This window comes from Ovis aries, chromosome 3, assembly GCF_016772045.2.
Source record: "Ovis aries strain OAR_USU_Benz2616 breed Rambouillet chromosome 3, ARS-UI_Ramb_v3.0, whole genome shotgun sequence".
NCBI lineage: Eukaryota > Metazoa > Chordata > Mammalia > Artiodactyla > Bovidae > Ovis > Ovis aries.
The window spans coordinates 108,039,823-108,059,792 of record NC_056056.1 but is presented as its reverse complement, the minus strand read 5'-3'; the positions used below and the strand labels follow the sequence as shown (position 1 = coordinate 108,059,792).

The 19,970-nt window shown below is 46.6% G+C and overlaps 1 protein-coding gene across 1 annotated transcript in view; it reads right to left on the bottom strand.

The window, feature by feature from the left end:
* TPH2 (tryptophan hydroxylase 2) overlaps positions 1-19,970 on the bottom strand; it is a 103,773-nt gene that overhangs the window by 52,204 nt on the left and 31,599 nt on the right. Inside the window, exons 6-7 of the mRNA XM_042246521.2 lie at positions 19,025-19,221; positions 13,382-13,517 (exon numbers count right to left, since the gene is read on the bottom strand). Coding sequence (XP_042102455.2) covers positions 13,382-13,517; positions 19,025-19,221 — 333 coding nt within the window. The remainder of the gene's footprint in view (positions 1-13,381; positions 13,518-19,024; positions 19,222-19,970) is intronic.

Genomic DNA, 19,970 nt, shown 5'->3' with positions numbered 1-19,970 from the left:
TCCAAACTTTGTATCAGTTAAGTTCTGTAGGGCTGATATCATGCTATTTCACACTACTTTACAAAGTGCAATCCCTTTTATGTCCGGCAGCTAAAGTAGTTCATGGCCCCAACACTGGTTGTGTCATCCACAGCAGGATCCCTGAATATCTAATTATGAATGGATTTCCGATGCGAGTTCATAACTATTGCCTGATCGCACCACATCTCTCTTAAAACATTCAATTATCTGGCTATAATTGCACCTGTCAGCACATGCTGCCTTCAATCTCCACATCGGCAAACTTCTATCTTTTCAACTCGCATCCCTTTGATGCATTTTCACCTGAATAATGCTTCTCAGAGCCCTTTTCACAAAAGCACTCTGTTCGCTGGAAATATAGGAACTTTCAAAAGTGTTAACACTGTAAAACATCATGTCTCCTTTTGAAAAAGAGAAGAAGAAAAAGAAAAGCTAGAGCTGATATCAGACACTAAACTTTTTGCTGCTCTAAATTGGAATCTTCTCTGATAAGCCCTGTTAGGAGTCTAAAGCTTACAAAGGGACCTGGGCAAAACGCCCCCAAGGGAATTCTTAAACCATTCTAAGAAAGTTGTGATTACTACTGCCGGAAAAAAGAAATTCAAAACAAATCTAGCTTCTTCTCCGCTTATCAGTCAGTTTTTCAAAGCTGACTCCTCCTGTCTGGTGTTGAACAACTTTTTATTTTTGCTGCAAATTAAAGCTTTTAGGAAGTGAGTGAGCATGCCGCATTTGCTTCCCATCCCCAATCAGCACATCTGTCTTTGAAACCCTATTTTGATAGGTTTTGTTTGTTCTAAATAACACAGGCGCCAACACTTCAGCTAAATCCTGAAGAGAAGGAAAGGAAGATGGGGGTGGGGGAGGGCCGCATTGATGAAAAGAGCAGGCGGATGAGCTGGGAGCCAAAATAGTGTTGTTGTTGTTGTTGTTGTTTTCCCGGCTTTCACACAACATTTGGTGGGTAAGTGCAAGTACTCCGGGATAACACACTGGGACACACTGAGGGAGGTGGAGGGGTGACTTTGTTTTCACTTCACTAAAGAGACAATAACAGGAACTAATTTGGTATTGAGGCAATTTTTCTCCGTTCTCATTTTAGAGCCACATACAGAGTTTCTGTAGTTTTAAAATAGCAGACTGTAAAATCTGGCCCAGATCAGAGTTTAGGCAGCTCTTATGATCACTCCCTCTTATGTCCCTGTCAGAGCAGAGATATATTCATATGGGGCCCTCTTTTCATGAAGCTGAGCATCTGGATATTGCCCTTGCAGAAATCTTTCCTTTTTTCCCCCTAGGAATCATTACTCTTCTTCACAACAATTCTTCTGAGACGGGCAAAAGATATTACAGTTGATTTTTTTTAATTTAGTTCAAGAAGCATTTATTGTTCAGCTATTAAATATCAAGTAATATGTTAGGAACTGAGGGTTAAAAGTAAATAAGACAAAATCCTAGGATAACTCTTAGCAAAAGTCCCTTCATGGTTCCATAAACAGCAAGTACTAACTTTCCTGATCCAGTAAAAAAAATCTTTCCTAGTTCTTCAGGTAGCACAAAAGAGCTTCAGGGGAAATCTGTACTTACGTCTCCTGTTCCCCATCATCTTAAATATTTCTTAATTCCTGAATAAAAAGGGATTTCTAACTCTTCCCCTGTCTGCTTCCTCTCCCCAAATTTTCACTAGATATTAGGGAAGCAATGTAACATAATGGTTATCAGTTTATAATCTGGAGTCAGAACAAGCCCATGTTGCACGTTCCTGTGCTGACAAAGTGGCTTAGAGCAGCGTGGTACAACAGGGTTTCCTGCAGTGACGGAAATATTCTGTATCCGCATCACCCCGTACAACAGCCACTTGTTACAGGGGACTACTGAACATCTTAAACGTGACCAGCACTACTGAGGAACTCAACTCATGGTTCTATTTCATTTTAATTAATAAACTTAGATAGTCACATCTCTACCACGTTGGACGGCACAGATGTATTGTTTTTTCATCTATAAACTGGAGGTTATAAGGGTCCTTATCTCCTGGAGTTCTTAGGTTTTGTCCTTTTTGAATCTATTTTATCACTTCGACAAGCAGCAGTAAGTTTCTCCAGGACAGAGGTCACGCCATGTTCATTTTTGGGTCCCTGGTGCGTAGGAAAGCCAGGCACACATTAGATGTTCAGCAACTGCTTTCTGACCTTAACAGAATAAAGCAAAGCTGGAGGGGCCCTGTTGCACCACAGAGAGGTAAATCCACAGGAACCCCAAGCATAGTTTTCCTAATCTCCAAGGTATCATAAGGGTTCTGGACTTAATCTTGGTTTCGCTATTTTCTAGTCAACTGTCCTGATGCTGAAGCTTTAATACGTTGGCCACCTGATGCGAAGAGCTGACTCATTGGAAAAGACCCTGATGCTGGGAAAGACTGAGGGCAGGAGGAGAAGGGGACGACAGAGGATAAGATGGTTGGATGGCATCACTGACTCAATGGACATGAGTTTGAGCAAGCTCTGGGAGATAGAAAGGATAGGGAAGCCTAGCATGCTGCAGTCCATGGGGTCACAAAGAGCTGGACACGACGTAGCAAGCAAACAGCAAGTTGTGCGTACATAGGGGAATGACCTGACCTCACTAACCTCTGGAATTACCACCTGTAAAATGGCGACAGTCCTGCCTACCTCATAGCCACAAGCAGAATGACGCAAGCTGACAGAAGACATGTCAGATCTCTCTTTCCCTCTGGGGCTTCTCCACCTGTTTCTCTGCACGGTCGTGAAGAGGTACAAGGTTACCTCCTCCTTTCCTTTGAATTTGAATTTGTTCTGAATGTGCAATCTTAAAAAGCAAACATTCCTTAAAAATTTTTTCCCAGATCATCTCCATCTTCCACGCCTGAAGGTAAATAAATGAGCTTCTCCCTGTGACCTGGCACTGAGGGAGTATGACTTCTGAGTCTGCTGTGGGTGCTTTATGAGCGCTAATTTCGGATGACACACACCACACAAGGAAGGCAAACCTTGGTGGGAGTGGAGTGATGGGGAAAAAAGAAATCCTGCTTTGAATCTGCTAAAATATATACATTCCTACAACTGAAAGCTTTACCCCCAAAAGTCACTACCATTAATAGCCTAAGAGAACAACAGCGTTCTAGCAGGCACTCAGGCACAAGTTTGGTTTCAAAACGCACAGGTTTTAAATAATGTATAGGGTTGTGTGGGGTGGTGGTGGAGTTCATAGAATGTCTGTTGTTAGAATGCTCAGAGCTTTTGAGACAAAAGGCTTGCATAAAGATTCCTGGGGCTTATTTTTTGCTTTGAGGCACCTCACAAAACCAGACAAAATACAATGACTGAGAACTTGGGAGGCTGGGTCTAGGAACATGTCCTTGTAACTAAGAGTGACTGGAATGTTTCAGAACACATCAGTCTCCACATGAATTTAAGAGGTGCCAAGGGAAGAGTGGACTTATTTGGTACTTTCTATAAAGCCTTTTTCTCTGCGAAGATCAAAGCCTTACTTCATCAGCCCTCACACAGGGGGGTTAAGTGGTTTGCCAACAGTCACACTGAGAGCTGACCGTGGGGCCTGGATTGCGGACACGTGGTCCGTAGGCCCTTCTGCCTCAGGATGTACACAGCGTTGTCCCATCTGCAACACTGCTCTGGAGTGAGGCAGTTCCCCTCCTGCTTCCTCGTGAAATAAAAGATGCCCCCCTTGATAAAGGGGTGGGCTAACGGGCCCCGTGAAGATCAAAGGAGAGAGTGGGCTCCTGACAAAGCCTGGTAGCTGGGACCCCACTGGATGGAAGAGCAAGGCACAGACCATCCAGTAGACACAGCCAGCACTAAGGGTCCCGGCACAGCAGGGCCGCCAGAGCAAAGAAAAAAAGCGTCACTCTCAACTAGCTATATGAAACCTGTAACTGGAAAATCGAGAGAGAAACTACTCAACTTTAGTACACATACAAGTTTTGAGTTTTCTTCTGGGCTTGTGTGCTAAGTCGCCTCAGTCGTGTCTGACTCTTTGTGACCCTATGGACTGTAGTCCACCAGCTCCTCTGTCCATGGGATTCTCCAGGCAAGAATGCTGGAGTGGATTGCCATGCTCTCCTCCAGGGGATGTTCTCGACCGAGGGATCAAAGCCACGTCTCTTATGTCTCCTGACATAAGAACCCGTATTGGCAGGTGGGTTCTTTAACAGTAGTGCCCCCTCTTGTGGGGTTAGCTTAATACAGAATGGTGGTTATTCCCACAGATGCTGGCACTACTCCCTGAGTTCAAATCCTGACTCCCCTACTTACCAGCTGTGTGACCTTGAACAAGTTACTTAACCTTTCTGTGCCTCAATTGCCTCATCCATACATTCAGAGTAATAAAAGTAACTCAGAACTTAGAGGGTTGTTGTGAGTACTGAGTTCATCCACTTACAATGCTTAATATAGTGCCTGGCATATAATAGTTGATATAGACATGTTTGCTGTCAGTAATAATATACACATACATATATATATTTAATTGCTTCTGCTGCTATTGTGTTTGAACTTGTCTATGTTGGAGAATGGAAGGGGCCAGGTTTGGGGCCTCTAACATTCTACCTGACCCCGAGTGTGTGTCAGTTGCTCAGTCATGTCCAGCTCTTTGCGACCCCATGAACTATAGCCCATCAGGCTCCTCTGTCCATAGAATTCTCCAGGCAAGAGCACTGGAGTGGGTTGCCATGCCCTCCTCCAGGGGATCTTTCCGACCCAGGGACTGAACCCAGGTCTCCCGCACTGCAGGCAGATTCTTTACCATCTGGGCCCCCAGGGAAGCCTTGTGTATAGCCCAAACCAAATTTCTTCTGAGGGAGGAGATGGTTGCTAAGCTCGGAGTGTGAGCTCCTGGTTAAAACTCAGGAAAGGAAGGCCAGATGGGCTCAGCTTTCTGAGAACGAGCCATTCTCTGAGAATCACTGGTGCGATGCTGCTCTGCTATCCTGAACAGCAAAAATGATGACAGAACTGTGGAGGGAGCCAGTTGGCGGGGCAGGAAGCTTGGCATCACACTTGGCAGAGATGAGGCTGATCTGCGGGGGAGGGCAATTGGAAGCTAAACAAGAGCTCACAGGGATGAAGGTTCAATCCTATAAAGCTCTGGCTCATCTTCCCAGCTCACCAGGAAGACCATGCCCAGACTTGACTTCAGCAAGCCCTGATATTAAAAACACCCAGGACAGTCAGGCCTTAAATCAGACAAACTCACAGGCCCAGGATGTCTCAGACAGCAAGGAGGGAAAGCTGGGAAAGGAAAGGTCCAATGAAAGGAAACTGTTTGATCCAGAGAGGGGTGGTCAAGTTTCCTATCAGTGTGAAAGCCTACGTCTTCAGCTGCTGATACCGTTAGTTAACAAATGAGGATTGACGTCTGAGCCACAAGAACAGAGATGAATGCCATCTGCCCGTGTGCCCGTGTTAGAGAGGGTTCTGTTGTAACACACAAGGGCTAAGCATAAAGTTCACTGACTCGGCTTGGAAACAGATGAAAACCAGCGTTAGAAATAATTCACTTTTATTTTTCTTATAAAATTGAAACACAGTAGCAATTATAAGAAAAATCACCTGACTGCAAAACCTTTTTTAAACTTTAAAACCGTTATATTTTAAAATAACATTAACTGCCCCTGATATGTTCAACTGTGACAAGAAATATTTTTCTGAATGCAAATGCGTTGAGCGATATTATGACAATAAACGCTGCAGTGTGAGTCCATGGTGTCATGAATTATTTCCTAGCAGGGAAGGTTTGCTCTCTGATTTGAAAAGGGACACACGGGGAAAGAGCAGGACAGACTCACATCAGCATGTGCTGACTCATCAGTCATCAACGCAGCCCTGCATGGGGGCTCCCTGACTGAATAAGCTTATACTATGCTGTGCCAAGGATATTTTTGTTACTAGTATATTCAGCACAACATTTGAAAACAAAACAGAAGAAATCTTTTTAAATGTCTTCATTAAAACATTTTTTAAAGGGATTTCTGGTGCAAAAACTGCACTATTACTTGGCAAGACAGACACTGTACTGGTTTGACCTCTAAGAACTGACAATGAAAAACGTGTGTTATGCGGAAAATGCCGGTCTTCTCCCTGAGCAAAGGAGAAGGGGTCAGAGTGCTGTGCTATGGATCTGTGCTTCAGCATTGCTCTGGGCAATACTTTAGGTTTCTAACATGCAGAACCTTGAACTATCGGGCCACCTCTGGTCTCCATCCAGAAATACAGATGGGTGGGTTTGGCCTATACTGGAGAAAACAAGACTAAGTCATAATACTTTAGAAAATAGGACCTTCTTGGGCCTTACCTGGTGGCCCAGTCGTTAAGAGTCCACCTTGCAATGCAGGGGACACAGGCTTGATCCCTAGTTGGGGAACTAAGGTTCCAGCTGCCATGGGGCAACTAAGCCCTCGCAGGGCAACTACAGAGCCCATGAGCCTCAAGAAAGATCTCACACGATGTAAAGATCCCACATAACAAAGCCAAATAAATATTTTGTCAAAAACAAACAAAAAAACAGGCCCTTCTTGCTTCTCCTTCCTTCATTTCCTAGACCTCAGTCAGTCCACACAGTTTCTGAAGAAAAGCATGAGATATGGCCCCAGGAGAATATGGTTTTCTTAAACCATATTTCTCATTAAAGAGCTCTACATTTCTGAGATACCACTGGCCATCAGGACTACAGATAAAATTGAAGATCATATAGACAAGTATACATGCACAAGCAAATTCAGTGAGCAAGAATTCAATACCACCTGGCATAACACACAGTCAAGAAGTCTGTTTCAACTATGAAGAACAGAAGCCACAGACCCCCTAAAAGGAAGTGACTGGGGAAGAAAAACCAAATGCACTGAAGCAGACCTAGGAAGAAGGGGGAGACATATAGCAGCTGAAAACCCACAACACCTCTGAAAGCTGCCATCAGAAACGCGACCAGGGCAAGATCCCTCCCTCCAGCTCGCTTCTCCCTGCAGCGTGCCCTAGACTCTCCTGCACTGCGTCTCCACCGCCCCTCTCCAGCAAGAATCTTCTAGAGACAGATGCAGAGATGCTCCTCCACTCACTTCAAACGCGGCCAGCACTACCCAAGACTTTCCTGCACTGAACCTCCAGTGTCCCTCTCCAGCAAGAATCTTCTAGAAACAAGTCCAGAGATGTCTCTAATGCTCTTTCCAGTCACTTAGACGTAGACAACACGTCCACACACAGGACAGTCCTGCAGGGACCTACACCAACACTGGCAGACACAATCTCAGAGCATCTCTTCTTCATGTCACATTTCAGACGTTCATAGAGAACTCAGAGCCCTTCACAGACTGACGCTGCTTTTTAAAGGAGGGCAGTGAGCTTTCCTGCCTTTAAGGTGAAACTAAATTCGGGGTTTTTTTTTAACCCAAAGAGGGAAATATCTTCTTAGCACCATGTGGTTGGGTCTCCTTTTCTTTCTCTTTCTCTCTCTCTGTCCCATTTTCATGAAGGGGAGATGGGAACAACCTTCTCATTTCCTTTACCTCCACTCCTTCAGCTGCACAGTGAACAACCAGTGTTGTCATTTGAAACAATGTACATTCTCAAAGCAAAACCGATGAACCGAGCAAGCTGCCCGTCCTGGGTGTGATTTAGAGAGAAGACTCTTCCAAATGGTCCAAATGGGCTACCTTCAAAGCTTCAAGTGATGTCTAAAATTCCCTCATTAATGGTTCCTGAGTTTACCTGAAGACACTGACTATATAAAAGCGACTTATTGAGGGAGGGGAGTCCAGCTACAGTTCCTGAAATCAGAGTGAAGCTGCGGGAGGGGTGGAGGATCTGCAGCCTTGCAGGGGGCGCTCTCAGCACACAGGGCACCGCCAGGCCTGCCCTGGGCCCCTCTCTCCACAGATCTTGGACGGAGCCTGGCACTCTGCATATGTCTGCCTAATCGGGCACCTCCCGGTAGCAGCGGCACTCACGGCTCCAACCCACTTTGGCCTCAGCTTTCACTCTACATGCCAGGTTTGGGGATCCACTCCAAACTCAGTCTGGATCTCTTGTTCCTCTGTTGCCTTTGCCAGCTGGCCTTGAGTTAATTACAGTCTGATGAAGGAGACCGACACATGAACAAATAATTCCCGTGCAGTGCTGCGAGCGCTAGAACAGAAGTAAGGCAAAACGCTACAGGAATACCCAGTGCTGCCTGGGAAAGCCTTCACAGAAAAGGGTGCAATCGAGTCTTAATCCTGAGACCTAAAATGATCTCGCAAGAATCATTCCAGGGCTAATGAACCACCTGTGCAAAGAGATGGAGGCAAGAGCCAGCAGGGCCCCAGGATGGTGAGAAGTCTAGTGCGGCTGGAGCATAAGGTTTTAGAAGGGGCAGAAAGAGAGACAGAAGATGTGATTTGATGATCGCAGACATTTTCCCCCTGAATGTAACAGGGAACCAACAGAGGTTAAACATGAGAATGCTCTACTCACACTGGTGTTTTAGAAAGGGAACAAAGCCTACAGTAACTGTCAGACAGAGTAGCCATGTTAACATGACCTGTCAAACATCTCCTTCTCAAACAGTGGCTCCCACTGGGCAAGATGTTGCCCCCTGGGGACATTTGGCAATGTCTGGAGACAACTGTGGTTGTCACATCTGGCAGGGGTGGGAGCCTACGCTTGACATTTAGCGGGCAGAGGCAAGGGATGTTGCTAAACATTCTACAATACACAGGACAGCCGCCCACAACAAAGCATTATTCAGCTCAAAATATCAATATTGCCAAGGTTAAGAAACCCTGTTCTAAAAGATGAGATGGCCAGAGGGTGCAAGGTGACACAGCCCACAGGGACTCCTCAGAGAGGCAAAGAGGAGGCCAGGCGACTGTGGGGCTTCTCACACTTTGTCCTGCCCCCACCCACAGGTGTGATGCTCACACACCCATGCAGCTTGGAGCTCGGCTTCTTTCCCTCATTCCATGGAGTGAGAAGGGCACTATCACTGCAATAACCTTGAATTTGACCCAACTGATTTCTTTTTAAGGAAATCGTTTGTAAACATCAATACTAGATTAGTGACAAAGGTGCTTGCTGATCAAAGTAGGCTGATCAAGGAGGTGCAGAATCCCTGCCTGGGGCAGTGCTCCAAGGGAGAAAGAGCCAGAACACTGCCTCCCTTCAGGCAGAATCAGTAGCCTTTCAGTCCAGGTAGAAATGCATGGAAAAGCAGCTCCTCCCTCCTCTTCCTGAACTGGAATCGCTGATTCTCCAGGCCCCTCTCCTCTACTGTCCCCCAGGCCAGAACACTCCCCAGGGGACAAACCCTAATTGCTGTTGCCATTTTAAATTCAAGTCCCAGTTCCTGGTGGGCTTAGAGCCACTGGAGTTTTAAAATGTAAAATGGTAAAAACAAGCCATGCTTGAAGCCCAATCATGTGCTGGGAGTGGGGATATCAAAGTACAGTCTACCCAGACCAAAAAGGAAAACAAAGCTGTTTTTCAGAGACCGTATTTTTGCTGCTTCCATTCTCTTTGCTAGCTGTGTCTTCCGGGCTCACCTTCGTCTCATTAGCGCTGCCTCCACCACAACAGTTCAGCAGCTAGAAGCAGTTATTTGGAAGCAGGGTACAAGCACCAAACACAGAGGTCACGTTGAACTCCGCAAACTGGAAAACTGCCCTCTTGTCGGTTCTCAACTGAGGAAATGGGATTGTATTTAAAAGACAATGCCTGTGAAAGTGCTTGGGCAGTGTTAGGTAGGTAGAACAGGAAACAGGAGTCCAAAATGGTGGTGGCTAAAAGACAAGGAAGGGAAAAGCCCGCAAAAATAGAACAAAGGAAGGTCCGAGGACCAGAGTGAGGACTTCAGGCAGAACAGCACTCCTGGCCAAGCCCAGTTTGCATAGGGCAGGCCCAGGGGAAGGGGAAAACATAAAAAGAGGAGCCAAAGGGCTCTCTCCCCCTCTCCCTCCCTCCCACCCCCCCAAAACCCCAAACCCCCCCACCCACGTGCTGGCACGCTCTCCCGCTCTCTTCTCTTTGCATCTTTGAGTCAGCATGCCCTCACACCTCAAGGATGGATTCTCTTGCTATTATCCAAATAAAACAGAGCTGTTAACACTGATTTGTCTAAGAGCTGTAACACAGTCTGTCCAAGACCCGAGAGCTGTGACACACCAAGGGCTTCAATGTCCGTCACTCCAAATCTTTGTTGTGACAAGACAGAACCGAGGAACATACACTCGCTTGACAGGCAGGAAACAGAATTTCATAGATTTAAACTACAGCATGTGGCTGGGAAGAGCTCTGGGACTCTGCAAGACGTGAGGATTGAAGGGATCTTTGCAGAGCACTGTGTCTGCACAGTGTATTCCTGGAAGGATGCAGTGGAAAGAGGCAGCAGTGGCTGCTGCTGGGGAGGACGCAGCGGGGGTCAAGGAGCAGGGGAAGGGAAACAGTCACTGTTCACAGTGGGCCCTTCTGTAAGCTCTGAATGCTGGATCGTGGACACGCACCACCTACACATAAATCATCATCGTCATCTAAGAGACAAATGAATGATATAAAACCCACGAAATAGGGGACTTCCCTGGTGGGCCAGTGGTTAAGACCACGAGCTTCCAATGCAAGTGCACAGGTTCAATCCCTGCTCAGGGAACTAAGATCCTCATGCTATGTGGCTTGGCTAAAAAAAAAAAAAAATTAAAAATACGAGTAACTTTTAAAATAAATAAAACTCACAAAAATGAGCCTGTACAAACAATCCCAAGTTAGCGAATCTCAAATGTCCATGCTTTCATTTAGCAGCTGTGAAAGAAGAGAACACCGAGATCAACAGCGGGAGTTAAAATTCACTTCTGACCTCTCAGCTCTGACTCCCAACCGCCAGGAGCTCCTCTGTCTGGAGGTCCCTTCCAAGGGCCTCTCCAAGAGAGGACGCTCCAAATTCAAATCTCCCTCTTGTTTTCCTCTTTCCTCCCCTCTTTCCTCCAAGCCTAAGCCCCTTCTGATATTTTCCAGTGTTAGTAGAAACAACTACCCACCCAGCTTCCCAATCGAAAGGCCTGAGCAGTGCCTTAGGGACCGTCTCACCCTCATTACAGTCGCAAATACTGTAAATTCCATCTTAACGATGCGTTCCACGCAGCTGTCCTCTCCTGCTGTCCTACTGATGCCTTACATTGGTACTCCTTCCCTGCAACGGGACCTCCAGCCAGTCTCCCAGCGAGTTCATGCTCCATGTGTCCCAGCCCTCACCCCTGTCAGCTTCTTTAAACACGATGACTTCATCAGGCTGAGGAGCCTTGGATAGCTCTCTGCTGCCCACAGAATTAAGTCCAAATGCCCTATTTTGACAAATGACTGTTTACATTGTGGACCAGTTGATCCTATCCATCCTAAAGGAAAGCAACCCTGAATATTCACTGAAAGGACTGATGTTGAAGCTGAAACTCCAATACTCTGGCCACCTGATGTGAAGAGCCGACTCATTGGAAAAGACCCTGATGCTGGGAAAGACTGAAGGTAAAAGGAGAAGAGGGTGGCAGAGGATGAGATGGTTGGATGACACCATCCAATGAGAGGACATGAGTTTGAGCAAACCCTGGGAGATGATGAAGTACAGGGAAGCCTGGTGTGCTGCAGTCCATGGGGTCGCAAAGAAACACAGGGCCACCCTGGTGCCCTGCTCTGCGGGGGTCAGCCGCTCCGCCACGCCCTGTATCACGTACCTGATGAAATTTCATAATGTGTGCCTGCTGGAGGCCTACAGCTGGGTGAAAGCCCGGAGGCCTGTCATCAGGCCCAACATCGGCTTTGGAGGCAGCTGATAGACTACGAGCGCCAGCTTTTGGGGAGTCGACAGTTAAAATGGTACAGAGACCGTGCAGCATGGTGCCAGGCGTTTACGAGGAGCCCCGACACCTGATGCCTTGCTGGGGGGTCTGAGCCACCAGCGCCCGCAGCAGCAGCCCCTCAAGCAGGACCAGCATCTGCCACACGCTGTCTGCTCCCCTCCTCACCTTTCTCTCCAAATGGTGGACAAATGCTCCTCCCTGAAGTGTTTTTTTATTTTTTTACACTGGGTGTTCATGTTTTATTTTGAGAGAGAGGGAGGGGAGGGGAGGAAGACACAGGGAATGCTCACATTGCTACTAACATTTTAGGTAGTGGCTTCAGGACTGAGCGACTGAACATCAAAATTGTGAACAGAAGAATAATTTCACCCCTAACACATGCCTGCGTTGTGACCACTCTGAAGGAATCAGCCTTGCTCATTTCTGCCTCTTCCTGCCTCCATATCAAGGAAAAGGCAGCTGTTTCCTTGACTTGAAAGCTTCCCCCTCACCCCCCTTTGCTTATCCAAAGAGAAATTCCTGTCCACTCTTCTGGACCCCTACTCATCTCACATTTCCTCTGAAAAGCCTCTCAGGACGGCTCCCTCCTCTTTGCTCCTCTGACACCCTGCACATATACCCCCTCACCATACTCTTTCATAGTTGTTTATGTTTCTATCTCTCCTGCCAGAAAAGTCAGAGGCTTTAACAAAAAAATTAAAAAGCAGCTGCTATATTTCATTCATCTTTGAATCCACTGCACCTCCCTGCTAGCATTGCACATAAATGTTTGCTGAATGAATTGGCAGCAAGTACTTTGGTAAAAATATAACACATTATTCCCCCAATTCTATAGACCTCTGTGGCTAAAATCTCATTTCTTTGGCCTCTCTCTGCATACCTATTGGCACGCTATCACAGGTCTCAGGAGGGCCGGTTATTCAAACAGAGCTAACAAAGTGCCTGCTATTTGTAAACAGGGCCATTTGTAAACCCTCTGGGCTAGATTTAGAGATTGCCTATCCAACTGGAACAGCAATTCTTTGAGCACTTATCCACTCTAACAAGTGTTTCTTTCCCAAATGTCTGGAGTCCTATAAGTAACCTTTGTTTACCCTGAAAACATTTTCAGGGAAGCTGAAAGGAGCTAAAAATAAAACATAAAAATAAATACCATGTAGTCACCCTAGAGGGACCCACCTGTCAGTGAGCATCAGGTCCCCTGGGGGGGGGGGGGGGGGGTAGGCGCTTCAGAGACTCAGCTCTGACCCCTGGCACCTCCGCTGTCATCAGCTACTTTAGTGCCTGAACCTCCGAGGCTCTCTGCTCCCTAGCGAAGACCTTGACCATCCGTTAATCACAAGACTATTCAGGTAAAACAGCATCAAAAGCAAAGTGATGAGCTTGGTGGCCCGAGGAACAGTGGTCTGTAGGGTTCCTGGACCCAGTCCTCTCGGATAAAGTGGGCGCTGACCGCCGTCCCAGCGCGGTGGTCTCCGCCCCACCCGGGCTCCCCGCACGAGTACTCACGGCTCCGGGGTGTAGAGGGGGTCCGAGCCGTGGCGGACGTACTGCGTGCAGTGGAACACTCTGTAGGCCAGTCCTGCCAGGAAGTCCCGAGGACTCAGGTACCCGGCCACGGGCCTCACCGTGAAGCCAGATCTCTCTAAAGAGGTAACAGAAAGAGTCAACTAAGTATTGAGGCGACAGGACTTTTCAGCCCAAGCAGGGCTTCCTTTTATTTTTAAGGACGTTCCAGAAACAATGTAATCAAGGTTCTAAAACTCTTGACAGTTGAATGACATGCACTGTTAACAGCGATCACATTTGTGGCTTCTGATAACTAGAATATACTCACGAATGATGGTTTCCAGGGGAACAAGACATTCATTAAAATGGAAAGAAAGGTGAACAAAATTTAAGGGTTTAAATTCAGAGCCCAAATTAGGATAAGAAAGCTCAAATGCACAGAAGGCTACACTGTAAACTTTTGGTGGTGAGCACACTAGACTGCACACAGAAATAGAAATGTAAGGTTGTACACGCAAAACTTATCTAATATTCCAAACCGAATGTGGCCTTGATAAGAAATAAACTCTTTTAAAAGACATCAGATTGTGAAAGACTGTCACACATTTCGTGTGTCTATTTACGTGAAGCCCAAAGAAGGAAAACCTATAGACAGAAAGCGAATCAGTGGTTTCCCAGCGCTAAGGATAGGAACAAGGATTGATTATAAAGGAGCAAAAGAAAGCTTTCTGTAGTGATAGAAATGTTGTCAAACTGAATTGTTTTGATGGTTACACAATTCTATAAATTTACTAACATCACTGACTTGTACAGTTACAAAGGGTAAATTTTATTTTATGTAAAATATACCTCAATGAAGCTGCTAAAAAATATAAAAATATAGTGATGCTTACCATGTATCACTTGATATCTTTCTAAAGACACACCTAGATAAGAATACTTTCTGTGTGTATGTGGTCAGTGAACACACTGCCAATTTAGCCCATTGACTAGCATTATAGAATTGGTTCATACTACAGCTTTTTATTGATAGTCAAACCTATGGTTTTTCCAGAAGTTGTGTACAGATGTGAGAGCCAGACCATAAAGAAGGCTGAGTGTCAAAAAATTGATGCTTTTGAACTGTGGTGCTGGAGAACTCTTGACAGTCCTTTGGACTGCAAGGAAATCAAGCTAAAGTCAATCCTAAAGGAAATCAACCCTGAATACTCATTGGAAGGACTGATGCTGAAACTGAATCCCCAAAACTTTGGCTGCCTGATGTGAAGAACTGACTCTGGAAAAGACCCTGATGCTGGAAAAGACTGAAGGCAAGAGGAAAAGGGGGTGACAGAGGATGAGATGGTTGGATGGCACCAATGACTCAATAGACATGTTTGGACAGGCTCCGGGGGATGGTGATGGACAGGGAAGCCTGGCATGCCGCAGTCCATGGTGTCACAAAGAGTTGGACACAATCAAGCTACTGAACAACAACAACCCCCTAACCCCTTCGTTCTACATTGCCTATCCCATTTCTTTGATATTATGAAAACAATTATATTAATTATGACAATTTGAAAGATACACTAAAGCTCTACATGCTCTATTGGTTTGTGGTAAGAGGACAGAAACAAAACAAGCAGATTACAATAAAATCTATGAAAATCACACTAGATGGCTAACCCAGTTGAAGACTGCCTTGTGCTTTCTGCTCATCAGGGCGCACAAAAAAACGACAGGAGGGCTCTCCTCTCTGATACCAGCACTGTAAAGGCTCCCATTTTGAAAACCTCAGTTCATTCGGAAAGCACCTCTGAATGGTTAGAAATAGTTTTTAAAGATAAAAACCAATTAAGAGTATAAAGCAAGTCCACCCTGGGATCCTGGGTACCTACAGGGAAATAACCCTATTCTCAGATATCCTCATGCCTATGATTCTAGCAGTATTAAGGTCATTCCAAAAGTTTCCAGGTAGATTCATTATTCCCCAGTGAAAATCAAAAAGATATGAGTATTTTTTTCTTTCTGTATTCTATGCCAGTATCCCACATGTGGGGTACAAGGGGACATTCTTTAATAGCTGTATATTTTATTTTCTTATAAATTTTAAAATGTGTATCTATCACATCAAGAACTTTGACTTTGTGAATACCATTGCTTAAGAAGTTTCTTTTTAAAATAAAGTTGGTATTTTAAAAGTGAGTCAACTAAAAGAAATAAAAATACACACAACTCACATTGTGCTTGCTGTTTACCAATGAATGATGCAAGGAGGTACCCAGGACACCCAGTTCACCAAGGGTGGTGAAAACAACAGCAAGAACAGCAGTGATCATAACTGACACTCTGGTACGCTTAAAGTGTGCCCAGCAAACTTTAGGCACACATTGTTACTTTCCCCTCCCAACCTTGTAAAGTAGATAAAATTATGATCTCTGTTTGCAGAGAGGAAATGGAGGCAAAGAGAAGTTAAGGCAATTCATCCATCTAAGGTCACATAGGCAGGAACTGGTGGAGCCGGGCCTCAACCCCAGGCATTCTGCATGCAGAATCTGTTCTGTACCATACTGCACCTCATAAAAATATTAAACTGGGTGACAGATATGAAAAATATTGAGATGGTAATGTAATTACTGGGGTTTGAGAAACAAAGCAGTGAAAAGCAATCCTCATATAGGAGTAATCAAGCCCATGGTAAATATATAATACATAACTCCATGGAAAAGCAAGAGAGGCAAGCCAGAGGCGGGGCCATCAGGGAGCATGGAATCTAGTCAAAACCAGCATAAGGTATTACACAATTAGGGGCTAACTGAGTGATACTGATCAGCGGTTCTTAATCTTTTTCAGGAACAAATCCATGGATGGCGACCATCCACAGGGCCTTCCCATCACGCTAAGGGTGGTTCTCAGGGGACCTGCTGTCAGGCCATGCCTGCCTTTCCCCTGATACACACATGATCTGGGATGAAATCGGGAAAAGGAGAGGTCATGGTGGCTGTTACGATCAGGATTCAGAGAGAATCCAGGGCTTGCTCCACGTCCTGAGGAACACAAAGAATTTGAGTAGGTGGAGGGATGACTGTGGTGCTGGAGAAGACTCTTGAGGGTCCCTGGGGCAGCAAGGAGGTCAAACAGTCTGTCCTAAAGGAAAGCAACCCTGAATACTCATTGGAAGGACTGATTTTGAAGCTCTAATACTTTGGTCACATGATGCGAAGAGCTGACTCATTGGAACAGACCTTGATGCTGGGAAGGCAGAAGAAGAGGGTGACAGAGGATGACATGGTGGGATGGCACCACTGATTCAATGGACATGAACTTAGGCAAACTCCAAGAGATGGTGACAGCCAGGGACGCGTGGCACACCACACTCCATGGGGCTGCAAAGTCAGATACAGCCTGGCAACTGAACAGCAAGGGCCGACTATGCTAGCAAGTCACAGAGCCTAAGTGATGATATGAAGACCCACAGCTAGAGCAGTGTGTGCAGAATGGCCACAGCAGGAGACCCTGAGAACACCGGGCCAGGGCCGTGAGCCGAGGGTGAGCAGCTAAGCGCTTGCCTCTGTTATAAAGCAGAGGCCAGCAGACTCTGGTCTGTAGTCCAAACCCAGGTGGCTGCCTGTTCGTATACACCTGTGAGCTAAGAATAGTTTCTGCATTTTCAAATGTGCACGTTTAAACAGTGATATAAGTATGTACTAATAGCCTCAATTTTGGCTCTTGGCCCACACAACCTAAAATATTTACTGTCCATCTGGACTTTTACCAAAAAAAAAGTTTGCCAACCTCAGTAAAATCAAGAGGAAGCCACTGATAGCTTCTGAGCACAGATGCCAGGAATAAAGGAACTCTCTAGGGAGCTTCATCTGGGAGCTATGGACAGGAGAGGAGAGGGGAGGAGAGACTGCTGTCAAGGATGCAACGGTGAGGCCTCAGTGTGAGTGTGGCACCGGATGGAAGGAAAAGGACAGGCTTACTAAGGGGCATGAAGCTAGAAGTGGCGGACCCGCAGACTAGGGTAAGCTCAGCTCCAGTTAGGCCCTTCCAATAAGCCCCTGCTCCGAAGCCCTGGGCCTGGGAATACGTTCCCTTAGATGCCAACATGAACTTTACTCATGTAATTAAGGTAAGGGTCTTGCACTGGGGCCATCAGCCCAGATTATCCCCGTGGGGCCACTCACAAGCACCCTTCTGAGAAGCAGGCAGGAGGCTCAGAGAAGGAGGCAGGTGATGGAAGCAAAGGTCAGAGTGAGGCGAGGAAGGGGCTCTGTGGGAAGGCATGCGAACAGACTCTAGAAGCTGAAAAGGAAGGAAACAGAAGTCTCCAGACGGATCCAGCCTTGCCAAGACCTTGATTTTAGACTTCTAACCTTCAGAACTTTAAGATAATACGTTCGTGTTAAGTCACTAAGCCTGTGGTAATTTGTTACAGCTGAATAAGAAGCTTCTACAAAGGCTGATGAAGTGTGGCGGGAAGGGGGTGAGTAGGACTTCAGAGAAAGAGTGTTACCAAGCAGGACTCTCTGAGGCCTTCCCAGAATAGACCCCATCGGTGTCTTCTGCCTGCCTTTTGTCTGTGGAAAACTCTCTGCCAATGAATAAATTTAATCAGAGAAGTGAGAAGAGAAAGGAAAACAGTCAAGCAAGCCAAAATAATACTACTGCAGCCATTAAATGAAGTCAAGGACCTTTCATTCTTCCGCAAGGAATATGGACAATATTGTGAGCTGTCCATGTTCTTTGAGCTGTTTTGCAGAAACGGAAACCTCCACCAGGTGGAAGAAGTTAACTGTACACCCCACAAGCATGTACACCCCAGACTACTCCCAATTACCTCCCCACCAACCACCTAGAAAAACGTCCAGGAGCTGCTCACAGCCTGCTCCTGGAACACTCCCAGATTCCTCAGGAGGCCCCCAGGGCGGGACACATAGTTTGGAGGGCAATGACCTGCTCTGGCCCCCTTTGCCTGGAGCAATAAAACTACTCTTTAGGCAGCAGGAGTCCTTAGTACCTGAGCCTAAAGCATCGATCACCCACGATAGAAATGGGGAAGGCAGGCGAGGAAGCTCCAGGAAGGGGAGCAGGCAGCAAGATTTCAGCTTTTAGAGCCAGCGTGCTTGAAACAGCGGAGAGAAAGAGACGAGCAGACCCCAAGGACTCAGCCACAGTGAAGGACAGAGCAAGCAGCAGGACCACGCTGAAGCCTCACCTCCACCTCCAGCCCTGCGAGAGCCCAGAGTGTTCCGGGTCGCCACCCCAGCAAGGCCAGCGAGGAGAGCGGCCACACAGAGACTGCGCGCGGGGTGACTGCGCTTCCCCGCGCTCACTGCCACCACCCCGAGCGTGACTCAGGCCAGCGCTTTAGACCAGCGATCTGACTCCCTGCCAGAGGAAAGTCACTGTGCCCAACATTATCCATGATATGTCTTCATCCAGTATAAAACTTGTTTGTTTCACTAGTGAGCACTAGTGTAATAAATTGCTCGGTTGTTCACGTGCTTCCCACAGGTGGCCCAGGCACTGTCGGAGCAGCCCTCTCTTTTTAAACCAGGGGGAGTCCTACCTTGTTTGGGAAAAGGGCAATCACTACCCGCTGTGTCCCTGGCAGGCCCGCGAGGACGCTTAGCCTGAAAGAGCCCGTGCGGAGCGCACCTTTCAGAAACGCCGCGACGTCTTCCAGCTGGGGCACGTTGTCCTCCCTGTAGCCGCAGTGTTTCGTCAGCAGAGGGAAGTTTTTCAAGTACTCCCGGCAAGCGTGCGTGGGATAGAGTTTGGAGAGCTCCCGGAACACGACGCCCCACGTCTTGGTCTCTTCCTCCGTGTACTCCACCCTGGGGATGGGCTGACCGCTAGGCAGCAGAGAGGAGAAAAGCGTGACTCTAGCTCTGCGCGGCTGTGCGCGTGTCCCCGCCCTCGCACCCACGCAAGCCAGCTTGCTGCAGAGCGCGATGCCTGAGCATCTCAAAGGCTCCCACTAAGTGTTCTTTCCTTGAAGCAAATGCTAAGTCTAAGCTTGTGTTAAACTTTCACAGAAGTGATTTGTTATGTCTCCACACACCCTTCTGGACACTGGAAATTTTTGTTCTGATGCTGGGACCAGTAACAAGGTAAGAGTTCCGGGTTGAAGGAACTGGTTTACGTATAAAACTGTGCTCTGCGGACTTTGCAATCCCCTGACAACAGTAAAACATGGATATTGCCTTTTGAAAATAAAATTGCCCATAGGTCCTCTGTCCTTTGGGGGAGCTCGCCCCAATCTCCAAGGATAATTTTGAGGTTATTTGTTCACTTTGCAATACCCTGGGAAACACTAAAGGGCTGTGGAATTTAAGAGTTTTGCAAACTGCAAAATGGGAGCATTTATTAGACATCATGCCAGGAGGTGCACACATTAAGCCCTGTCTGTTAGGAGAAAGGACAGCAAACTTTTTCTGTAAAAAGCAAAAAAGTAAGTATTTTAGGCTTATATGCCATACAGTCTCTATCAAAACTGCTCAGTTCTGCCATCATATCTTGAAGACAGCCACAGATAAGATGTAAACACAAGAATGTAGCTATGTTCTAACAGAACTTGGGTTACAAAAACAGGCAATGGTCT